Source organism: Fusarium coffeatum (genome assembly GCF_003316985.1).
Source record: "Fusarium coffeatum strain FIESC_28 chromosome Unknown BRIP53273_contig_233, whole genome shotgun sequence".
In the NCBI taxonomy this organism is placed as follows: domain Eukaryota; kingdom Fungi; phylum Ascomycota; class Sordariomycetes; order Hypocreales; family Nectriaceae; genus Fusarium; species Fusarium coffeatum.
In genome coordinates, this window is record NW_022158025.1 from 1 (window position 1) to 11,902 (window position 11,902).

The following is an 11,902-nucleotide window of genomic DNA, read 5'->3' on the forward strand; positions in this document are numbered from 1 at the left end:
AGGTATGGTCGTATGTGCTTGAGAGAGAAGTAAATCTGTATTATATAGATGCAGGAGCTACAATGCGAGTCGAAATGCGCATCCCCGGAGTTGAAACTCGCAATGACTGATGGTTGTGCTGATAGAAGAGGTGATTCATTGCTATCAACCCACGCTTCCTACCTAAGTATAGCCCAACTTAGCTTCAAATGTACGATGAAAAGAGCAGATTTGAGATCTCCAGATTTTTATCTGTAATTTTCGAAATATTGCAAGAAGATCAAATCGCCGGGTGTTACACTCCTGCAGATCATGAATGCCTACAGGGTAACTTACAGGCGCCCGGAATAACGTGTGCGCGGTAGGTACATTGGTTAGGTACCTCCTGCCTAAAGGCCCGTGCGCGTTGCTTCCCTGGTAGCAAACAAAGGAAGGCGTGTCGGATCTTTAGCTTTCGTTGAAGCTCCAAATTTCCTGGTCTCTTCAACAACAATCAAAGACTCCATTTCCTTTGTCGGGGGGTCTTTCATCAACGTCCCACACCCTTTCGTCGGCAATTAGCACTGTACAGTCTTTTACGCGAAACCTGTTTTAATCGACGATTCTTTATTTCGAGCGCGCAGATACGGGAATGACGAGTGTCGCGACATCGATCTGATCCGACCACGACCATGGCGGCCGCAGACGTGGACATTGGCTACGTCGCAGGCCACCTTGGCCTCGATCAGCCTGTCGTCGCGTCATTGACGACCGAACCGACCGTTGACCTCGTAAATATCTTGCTTCAGGCCGTCGCAGCCAAAGCGCACGAGTTTGACACTCTTTACGCCGAAAAGCTTCAAGCCGACATTGAGCTCGAGAGCGCGGCGCGCAGCTCTGAAACGCGATCGCAAACTTTCAAGGCTACTGCGGATAAGGCCCTGAAGGATGTCGAAGAGGCCAGGCAGCAACTGAAGGATGAAGGTATGTGTCGGTGAGGCATGGAGTGGAGTACATGATTATTGACATTGCTTTTTTCAACACAGAAACCAAGCGACAATCAGTTGAAAACGAACTTCAAGTCTTTAAATCCAAGAAGTCTGATTACGATGCCGAGATTAAGGCTCTCAACGATAAGATTGAAACTCTTCAGTCATCGAACCGAACCAATTTGAGCATCATCGAATCGAACAACAAACGCGACCAGACTATTACCGAAGAACTTACCAAGCAGCATCAGCGAAACGTTGAACTCTCTCGCGAGATTACCGCTCTGCAACAGTCAGAGCAGAATGCGCGAGGCCAGCTCAGCAGCGCCAAGTACCGAGAGGAATCACTCCAGCAACAGCTCGATCTTGCCCGAAAGAACAGCGAATGGCTAGAGAACGAACTCAAGACCAAGAGTGAGGAGGGCCTCAAGTACCGAAAGGAGAAGGGCGCTCGCATTGCTGAGCTGCAAAGACAAAATGAAGACATCCAATCACAGGTCGATGCCCTCAAGCGAACTGAACAGCAGCTCCGCGAGCGACTCGATGCTATGCAGTCCAAGGCCGACGAAGCTCTAGTGAAGCTTCAGAAGCAGGAGGGTACTCACGCCCAGACGATCGAGAGTTACAAACACGAGCTTGAGGCTCAGAAGCGACTTGTCGAAATGTCTGATCAGCTGAGCAAGAAACACCAAGAACGAGTGCGTGACCTCGAGGCTGAGAAGGAGCGACTTCGAGACAACTACGAGAACGAACTTCGACGTGTTCGAGTCGAGCTCGAGCAAGAGCGCGAGAGTTCTTCACAGATGGAGGAGCGAATCAACCAGCTCCAGGCCGAAATCGACGAGCTCCAAGTGCGAGTTGAGCAACAAGCGCCTGCACCTCCTGCCGAGTCTGCACCACAGACTCCTCGTGCCAATGGCTCTCTTATGCGACCCTCCTCTCCCTTCGCGACACCTGGTTCTATCCGAGCCAAGGGTGCCATTACCGCCACACAGGCTCTTGACCAACTGTACCAAGTCAAGGGCCAGCTGGCTACTGAGCGACGTCGTAACCAGCAGCTCTCCGAGGAGTTGGATAATATGATGTCTGCTTTGGAGGCCAAGGCGCCTGAGATGCAAGAGCTTCAAGCCGAGGCTGATCAACTTCGAGAAGAGATTACTCGCATGTCGGAGCTTTCTCAGGACAGCTATAAGGAGCGTGACAATGCCAAGAAGGCTGCGAGAAAGGCTGAAGGTGCACTTGCAACAGCACAGTCCGAGACCAAAATTCTCCGCGTTCAACTACGTGACCTGGGTACCCAGATCAACATGCTCTTGTTCCAGATCCACGCCATGGAGAAGGGTATGGATCAGCTTACCGAGGACGAGACTTACCGCCTTCAGCAACTGCAGAAGGGAGAGATTTCTGAAGATTCTCTATCAGACATGTCCGACACTCACCAGTTCATTACCCAGAAGTTAGTTGTGTTCAAGGACATCCAATCCTTACAATCTAAGAATGAGGAGCTTCTGCGTATTACTCGTGAGCTTGCCGATCAACTTGAAAGCGAAGAGGCACTTGCAGAGAAGCACCAGGCTAAGCAAGACCACGATATGGTTGAGAAACTCCAGCAAGAGCTGGCTCACATGACCGATGAGACAAGGTCAATCAAGAAGACCATGGACAGCTACAAGACCGAGCGAGACATGTTCCGACGACTTTTGCAACAACGAGGCGGCGATGAAGCTTCAATGATGCGAAACTCTATTGCTGGTGGTGAGCGCTTGCCTTTGGCTAGTATCGAGGCAACCGAGCAAACCGAGGCTCTCAACGAGGCTATTCGCAAGCTTCAGTCCGAATACGACAACTACCGCGACGCTCAGGACGGAGTCCGTAAGGATCTGCGCGACCAAATCGACACATTGTCTGCTGAACGAAACGCCCTTCAGACTGACAAGGTCAAGCTTCAAGCCGAGACTCGCCTTGAATCCGAGAGACGCGAGATGTTGCACACCAACTTTGTCGCCCTCCAGAATGAGAACCAGGAGCTTCAGAAGCGTAGCCAGATTTTGTCCGAAACAGCCGCTAAGCAGGATATCCGAACACAACAAGTTGCCGAGGAGCTGATTGAAGCTAAGGGTCTCCTCGACAGCGTTCGTAACGAGACTGCCAATCTCAAGGCTGAGAAGAAACTGTGGAAGGACATTCAAGACAGGTTGAGCAAGGATAACGAAAATTTGATTGAGGAGAAGAACCGCCTCAACAACCTACTTGCCACTCAACAGTCGCTCGAGAATGAGCGCAACATGGCTGAATCCGAGGCACGACGTAAAGCCCAGGCCAAGATTGAAAGTCTTGAACAGGATCTTAGCGACGCCCAGAGAAAGCTGAACTACGAGGCGGAGGAGACGAAGAAGCTGCAGCTTAGGAAGGAGTATGAGGCCAAGGAGTCACAGAAGCGAATTGATGAGCTCATGACAAGTTTGAGTCAAATTCGTGAGGAGCACGTCGCTGTTAAGACCAGCAGGGATCATCTCCAGGCTCGTGTTGATGAGTTGACCGTTGAGTTGCGAAATGCCGAGGACCGAGCTGGGCGCCTTCAGCCTCGACCTACTCCTCGACCTGGCACCATCGAGAACGGCGAGCAACAACAGCAACTCGAGAACGAAATCCAGGAGCTCAATGTTGAGATATCCGACCTTAAGCGTGACCTGGATATGGCCAATACCCATCTGGAGAATGCCAAGGCCCAGGCTGAGCAATTCAAGGAGCTCAGCCAGGCTAACGAAGAATCTCTCGAGGACTTGCGGGGATCGCAAGAGCAGTATCGTCAAGAGATGGAAACCCTTATCGAAGAGAAGGATGCCAAGATCAAGGAGCTTGGCCAGCGAGTGGAGGACATGTCGGCTGAGCTGTCTCGCTCAAACACTGAGCTCTCTAGCCTTCGTGATTCCCAGGGTGAAGTTGCACGACGATATGAGGATGAGAAGGCGATGTTGCAAGAAGAGGTGAACCGACTCCAGGAGGAAAGCGCTCGACACTTGGAGGCTACCCGATACCATCAGCAGGATCTCCGTTCCCAGGCTGAAATTGCTTCCAAGGCCCAGCAGGATTACGAGAAGGAACTCGTGAAGCATGCTGAGGCTGCCAAGCTCGTCCAACAACTGCGAACCGAACACAACGCCCTCAAGAGCGAGGCCGCAGCTTTGAGATCCGAGGCTGACTCCGCCAAGGTTACTCTTGCTCAGAGTGAGAGCTCTTGGGAGGATCGCCGCCAACAACTCGAACAAGAGATGGCCGAGGTCAAGCGCCGACGCGAGGACGTGAACTCACAGAACAAGATCCTTCACCAGCAGCTGGAGGGCTTAACTGCACAAGTCGCTGCGCTCCAGCAGAAGCGTGCTGGTGGCGAGGAGCAGGATGATGATGAAAGGATGTCTCCCGTGCCTTTCGGCGACGCTACCGAAGGCCTGCGTGAACTCAACAGTTATCTTCGACGCGAAAAGGAAATTCTCGAGGTTCAGTATGATCTCAAGACTCAGGAATCCAAGAGACTTCAGCAACAGCTTGAATACACACAGTCTCAGCTGGATGAAGCACGCCTCAAGCTTGACCAGGAGCGTACACAGACTGCTCAAAGTGGCAAGACATCCATGACACACAAAGACCTGATGGAGAAACTGAATGAGTTGAACATCTACCGTGAGAGCAGTATGACACTGCGAAACGAGAACCAGCATCTCAAGGACCAACTCACTGAAAAGAATCAAAGGATTGAGGAGATGGAGGCTCGTATCCAGCCACTGGAGGCCGAGATTGACACACTCAAGACCCAGAAGCAATTCGTGGAGGAAGAGATGAAGGGAATGCAGGAGGATCGTGATAGGTGGCGAAAGCGCACTGAGGGTATCATGAGCCAGTACGGACGAGTCGACCCTGCCGAGATAGATCAACTCAAGGAGAAGATTACCGAGTTGGAGGCTGAGCGAGATGCCTTGAAGCAGGGCGAAGAGCCCTTGAAGGCTAAGCTTGCCGAGGTCGAGGCTAACTTCGAGACCGAACGGGGCACCTGGACCGCTACACGTGCCAAGATTGTTGAACAAGCCAAGGAACGGTCCAGGAAGCTTACTGGCGAGAAGAACGAGGCTATTCAGCGAGCTACTCAAGTGCAGGAGAGCTTGGACCAGGCCAATGCCGAACTCGAGAATATCAAGAAGGAGGCGGAGGAGTCCAAGAACCAGAAGTCTGAGTTGGAGCAACAAATCCAGAACTTCCAGAAGGAGGTTGAGCAACTACGACAACAAGCACAGGCCACTCAATCTACGCCTGCGGCTGCTCAGTCCAACGAAGCTTCGGTATCTTCCGAGATTGTCACTCAGCTCGAGCAGCAGCTCGCCGAAGCCCGTAAGGAGCTCGACGCTATTAATGGTCAGAAGCAGGGCGCTGAGCAGCAGCTCGAGACTCTTCGTAATGAGCTGCAGTCGGTTATCTCGGAGCGGGATGAGGTGTCAAAGAAGCTGCAAGAGGCCACCAATGCCGCTGCCCAACACACGCAGAGTGCTCCTGAGACTGCCACCCAAACTAACGAGCAAGCCCCTGCCGAGTCTACTGAAGCATCTAATGGCGTCTCGGATGAGGAGAAGAAGGCTCTCGAAGAGAGGGTGTCAGCCGCCGAAGCCAAGGCTGCTGAATACGAGCAGAAGGCCAATGAAGTCGAGGCCCGAATTCAAACCACCATCAAGGAGCGCTCCGACAGGATGCGGGATACCTTGAACGCCAAGCTCAAGGAGAGCAGGCAACGTATGGAGGACGAGTTCAAGAAGAGGAACGCAGATCTGGAGCTTCAGTTCAAGCAAGAGAAGCAGATCTGGCTAGCCGAAAACCCCAACGCCAAACCTAACGCAGATGCTCCCAAGGCCGAGGCAACAGAACAACAGCCTCCTGCAACACCCGCTAAGGCTGAAGCTCCTGCTGTGCCTGCAACACCGGCGTCTGCTGGACCGGCCGACCTGTCACAGCTTGATGATGCCGGCATCCGACAGTTCCTTTCGACAAACCCAACTGTTAAGAACATTGTCGCAGCAAACATTAAGAAGAAGCTGGAGGTTGAGAGCAACAAGTTGAAGACAGAGCTAGAGTCGACTCTCAAGAACGAGTACGAATCCAAGATTTCATCAGCTCGAGAGCAGGCTCAGCTTATGGAGTCGAAGAAGTCTACCTTGAGGATTAACATGGCGGAGAACAAGCTTAGAGCAGCCAATGCCAAGATTGGGGTAGTCGAGAAGGCGGCATCTGAGACACCTCAAAAGCCTGTTGTTGAAGTTTGGGATGTAGCGAAGACAGCGCAGGCACCTCCTCCTGTGCCGGCAGCAGCCAAGGCGGCACCTGCCAGGCAGGGCTCAGTAGCTGGCGTGCCTCCATCTCCGGCGCCCGCAACACCTGCAAAGAGTACTCAACCAGCACCAACAACAACGCCTGCAGGAGCACCACCTGCAACGGAAGCCAAACCAGCCCAGGCACAGGCAGCGGCTCCAGCTACAAGTGGAATCCCTCCCCCTAAGGCCAACAACCCCTTCGCAGCGTCTACAAACGCTGCCTCAACCTCTGCACCGAACCCATTCGCTCCTAAGAACGAAGGTGGTGCTCCCGCTGTCAAGAACGAGAATGGTGCGCCTCCTGCTGCTAAGGAGGGCCAGCCTCAAGCTCAGCAAGGCCAACAAGGCCAACCAAAGCAGCAGCAACAGGGTCAACAGCAGGGTCAGCAGTCAGTACGAACTGGTATTCCAATGCCTCGTGGTGGTGGACGAGGAAGAGGTGGAGCTTATGTACCTCCCGGTCAGCGCGCAGCCAGTGGCACTCAAGAGGGCGGACAGGGCCATGCTGGTCGTGGAGGACGAGGAGGACGTGGCGGTGCTCGTGGTGGAATGAATCCAGGTGCCAACGATTTCCAACCTGGTAACAAGCGCCCACGAGGTGATTCTGAGGTTGGTGGAGGAGCCAAGCGTGCTCGCGGAGCGCATTAATAGACCATTGGGATTGGCATATCCCGTATGGAGTTGGTTATTGGAGTTGTACAACAACATAACAAAACGCATTGTAATTATTTGTCATTTCGGCATGGAAGGTGAACACGTGGGATGAGAGAATGGATGACAGGTTACGGAGAGTTTCACAGCATTTTACATGTCTACTACATATTGGGTTCCTTTACGGAAAAAAAGAGAAATATTTCCTTGGTTTCAATTCATGATTTGACTTGTTCCGTCTCGTGAAAAGATTGATGCATGTCTTGTAGCATCGGATGGTGATGTTGGTCAAATGAGGTGACCCGAAATAGAGATGATGACGGCTAATTCATCAAATAAATACCAGCTTAAGAATGCTTGTGACACTCTGCTTACTGATATTAATTTCGAGGTGAGCCAAGTATAAGTATCCCATGATGGAACGCCTCAGAGAAGAGAGACGGTTCACCAATGGTGGGGGTGTCGGTGGATCGGCATCAACTTTTGCCGATAAGCGATAAGAAAAAGTATCAATAAAAAAATTGGGGACCTTCTTACAGGATTCAAGATCGACTCGACGAAGAAAAACACGACGTTAGAGCGACTTCCCGACGACAAACGACGATCAGATAGACAATCGCAATCGCCTCAATAATAGGCGACTTCTATTTACTCCAATGGTTCCCCCGTCAAAGAAGCGCAAGCTTCCTACTACCGTCGGTCCTGCCTCGAAACGATCCAAGAACACCACCAAGCCTTCAAACTCCAAGAAGAGCGCAAAGCCACCGCGCAAAGCCGTCGACGCTGGAGCTCTCGCTTGGGCTTCAGTCGGAGAAGACTTTGGCGGACTCGAAGTAATTGAGGGCGTCGACGTTGTCAAGGATGGTAGCAAGGTCCAATTCCTGGTGTCCGGCGACAAGAACAAGAGCAACGTAATCGACCCGCAACAAGAATTTGTCGATGGGGACCAATCTTTTGAAGGGTTTGGCGACGACCCTGTGGAGGTCGGGGATATCGATTCCGGCGAAGCTGGCAGTGGTCAAGACGGCGTGGAAAGCGAGAAGCCTCAAGGGAAGAATAAGGGCAAGAATGCAGAGCAAGAAAAGAAAACCAAAAAGCAAAACAAAAACAAACTGGATGGGAAGAACGGTGCCGGCAACAAACAAGACGAGCAATTGGTCAAGGCCGCGCAAGGCGTACAAAAGTCCTCTGCACGCGGGAACACGTTCGGCGCGCTGGCCGATGGGAACGACGAAGACGACGAAGAAGTCGACATGGCGCCCTGGGTTTCTCTAAACCTGTCGCCTCAGATCATTTCCGCCATCGCCAAGCTCAAGTTCGCAAAGCCGACAAAGATTCAGGAGAAGACGATTCCCGAGATTGTGGCTGGTCACGATGTCATTGGCAAGGCGCAGACAGGTTCCGGAAAGACGCTCGCGTTCGGTATTCCTATGGTGGAGAGGTGGCTGGAGATGCAGGAGCAGGGTGTTGAGAGGACTGGCCCCATGTCTGTGGTGCTCTCTCCTACGCGAGAATTGGCTAAGCAGTTGGGAGACCATCTTAAGGCTCTCTGCGACGGCCTTCCTAGCGCACCATATGTTTGTGTTGTGACTGGTGGTCTCAGTATTCTGAAGCAACAGCGACAACTGGAGAAGGCCGATATTGTTATTGGTACACCTGGTCGTCTATGGGAGGTTCTCAGCGGCGACAGAGCTCTGCAGGCCGAATTCGCCAAGATCAAGTTCCTTGTTGTTGATGAGGCGGATCGACTTTTCAAGGTTGGACAGTTCAAGGAGGCTGAGGATATTATTGGTGCCCTTGATGGAAAGAGCCCTGGCGATGATGCCGAAAGTGAGGATGAGGAGGACGACGAAGACGAAGATGAGCGCAACGCCCGACAGACACTTGTCTTTTCAGCTACTTTTGATAAGGACCTTCAGACCAAGTTGGCCGGCAAAGGCAAGTCTACAGGAAGCGACGACGAAAAGATGGCGTATTTGATGAAGTGTCTCAAGTTCCGCGGAGAGCCCAAGTTTATCGATGTCAACCCCATCAGTCAGATGGCCTCGGGTCTAAGAGAAGGACTTATTGAATGTGGTGCTATGGAGAAGGTGAGTCTACAGTACAAACGTCACGCGTTCACGATGCTAACAAATTACAGGATCTTTACCTTTACACCGTTCTCATCCTCAACCCTGGTCGTCGCACTCTTGTCTTCACCAACTCCATCTCAGCTGTTCGCCGTATCACACCCCTTCTTACAAACCTTAACCTCCAAGCCCTCCCCCTGCACTCTCAAATGGCACAAAAGGCACGTCTCCGCTCTCTGGAGCGCTTCACTGCCAACCGCAACTCTATTCTTGTTGCTACCGATGTTGCTGCTCGTGGTCTCGATATCAAGGAGGTTGACCAAGTTCTGCACTACCACGTTCCTCGATCCGCGGACACTTACATCCATCGATCTGGTCGAACCGCTCGTGGCGAAAATAGCGGTATCAGTGTTATTCTCTGCGCGCCTGAGGAGGTTCTTCCTACGCGCCGTCTCGCAAACAAGGTTCATACCGAGCGCAGTGCGGGTACCAAGAGAGAACACTTCATCCAGACACTTCTTATCGACCGCAAGGCGGCATCGCGTCTTAAGCCTCGCGTGGACTTGTCCAAGAAGATTGCCGATACGATACTTGCCAAGGAAAAGGGCCACAGCGATGATACATGGCTGCGCAACGCTGCCGATGAGCTCGGTGTGGAATATGATTCTGATGATATTGATGAGATCAACGGCGGCGGCCCTAAGGGTGGTCGTGGCGGAGGCCGAAGAAGAAAGGAGCAGAAAGCCCAACAACTTACCAAGGCGGAGATGGGTGCTCTCAAGGCTCAGCTAAGAGAAGAGTTGAGCAGGAGAGTTAATCTGGGTGTGAGTGAACGATATATCACAGGTGGAAGAGTTGATGTTGCTGCTCTATTGAGAGAAGGACAGCAGGGAGGTATGTTTTTGGGTAACACGGATGGATTGGGCTTTGACCTATAGTGTTGGAGATTTTGAGCGTGATTGAGGCTGGATATCTGTATTAGAGATGTCGGGCTTGTTGATAATATAACAAAAGTACTATTCTTATGACACATTTCATTCTTTCAATTAACATGTCTATGTCCAGATTAGTGTGGAGTTTAACGGCGTTCGGTATTGAGACTGGGTGACCGCGGGAAACTGTATAGTAGAGTTGGCCGCGGAGTTTGATGTGGGGATTCTTCGTCTTGAGCTATCAGATTGCCTATCTATCATGCCTATCAAGGCAGATCAAACCCCGAGGACTTTTGTCTTTAGGGATAACTTCATCAGTATCGTATAGGAGAGATGGATTTGAAGTATGTAAATTGACTGGACAATGAATGTTCTTGTAATACAGTAAACAACCTCCCATTGGCGAGGGCCAGCAAAGCTGTTGATATCCAACGATGTGTATTACTATTCGCAAGCCAAATCTGGCTACCTACCTATAGTAGGTAGATCCACAACACCATATGCAAGCCTCCAACTTGGCTTGGGCCGTAGTAGATCCCCGCGGGAAACTCGTCATGATCAGATGAACATACACAAGAGATAACAGAGAGTTGCAATGGTTCCCCTCATACGTGCGGGGTTCCTAAAGATATATAAGTACAAAGTGTATATATAAAGAGCAAGACACACCGTCAAGATAGTCCCGATCATCCATCACTTCAACACCATCACAATGCCCAGCCTTATTGAAACCCCCGAATCCCCCTTCACACCCAAAGTCCAATCCAAGCTCCTCGCAAACCGCGAGAAAGCTTCCCGTGACTTTCGCTCCGATGTAGTCACCGTCCCCATAGAGTCCATGATGACAGCCATCCTCGAAGCCTCTGTCAACGACGACATCTATGACCCAGAAGGCGACCCTTCAGTCAAAGCTCTGGAGTCCCGTCTGATTGAGATGACGGGCATGGAGGCTGCGCTGTGGGCAATTTCTGGAACGCAGGGAAATCAGATCTGTTTGAGGACGCATCTTACGCAGCCGCCGCATAGTGTGCTTTTGGATCACAGGGCGCATGTGCATTGTTGGGAGTCTGGGGCTTTGCCGGTTATTTCTCAGGCGGGTGTTACTACGATTAAGCCGGAGAATGGAGTTCATTTGACGTTGGAGGATGTTAAGAAGAATATTATTGCTGATGGGAATAGTAAGTTATCCCAGGGTCATATATCTGACAGAAAGTTGACCATCATAGTTCACTTCCCGCCTACCAGAGTCGTATCCCTCGAGAATACCCTCTCCGGAACAATTCTACCACTTGCAGATGCCCAAGCCATCTCAAACTACGTCCGCTCATTCCCAGTCCCAGAGGGCCAAAAGCCCATCGCCATGCACCTCGACGGAGCTCGTGTCTTTGATGGCGTTATCGGCGAAGGCGTTGATCTGAAGGCGTACGCAGCATGCTTCGATAGTATCTCCATCTGTCTCGCCAAGGGCATCGGCGCCCCAATGGGTAGTGTAATCCTCGGCAAGAAGCCCTTCATCGAGCGAGCCAAATGGTTCCGAAAGATGCTTGGAGGAGGAACCCGACAGCCAGGCATGATGGCAGCTGCAGCACTTTCAGCTCTCGAGTACAGCGTCCCCAGGTTCTCGTCTGTCCATGCGTTGACCAAGGAAGCTGCGAAGCGCCTTGAAGCTGTTGGGTATAAGTTTGCGCTTCCTGTGCAGACGAACATGATTATTCTCGACCTTGAAGCCGCTGGTATCCCACCTGCTGCATTCGTCGAGTATTGTGCAAAGGAGAATATTGCGGTGTTTCCTATGGCGAGACTTGTGTTTCATCATCAAACTTCCGAGACAGCGGTTGATAGCTTGGTCAAGGCGCTGACGAAGTTGATGGAGGATAAGAAGAATGGGGTGGCGTTGAAAGATGGAGAGGCTCATGGTGGATATAGCTAAAGAATAAATTATAGTGAAT

At 51.6% G+C, this 11,902-nt stretch overlaps 3 protein-coding genes across 3 annotated transcripts; all 3 read left to right on the top strand.

The window, feature by feature from the left end:
- Positions 1 to 650: 650 nt before the first annotated feature.
- FIESC28_09227 (uncharacterized protein) lies at positions 651 to 6,949 on the top strand (the record flags this gene model as incomplete). Its single annotated transcript, XM_031163364.1, has 2 exons — positions 651 to 942; positions 1,005 to 6,949. The coding sequence occupies 2 exons, from the start codon at positions 651 to 653 to the stop codon at positions 6,947 to 6,949; spliced, it is 6,237 nt and encodes a 2,078-aa protein (XP_031012531.1).
- Positions 6,950 to 7,608: 659 nt separating this feature from the next.
- FIESC28_09228 (uncharacterized protein) lies at positions 7,609 to 10,003 on the top strand (the record flags this gene model as incomplete). The annotated part of the gene is made up of 3 exons (XM_031163365.1): positions 7,609 to 9,042; positions 9,093 to 9,915; positions 9,960 to 10,003. The coding sequence occupies 3 exons, from the start codon at positions 7,609 to 7,611 to the stop codon at positions 10,001 to 10,003; spliced, it is 2,301 nt and encodes a 766-aa protein (XP_031012532.1).
- Positions 10,004 to 10,665: 662 nt separating this feature from the next.
- FIESC28_09229 (uncharacterized protein) lies at positions 10,666 to 11,883 on the top strand (the record flags this gene model as incomplete). Its single annotated transcript, XM_031163366.1, has 2 exons — positions 10,666 to 11,131; positions 11,180 to 11,883. 2 exons carry the CDS (start codon positions 10,666 to 10,668, stop codon positions 11,881 to 11,883), a joined length of 1,170 nt encoding a protein of 389 aa, XP_031012533.1.
- Positions 11,884 to 11,902: the final 19 nt, after the last annotated feature.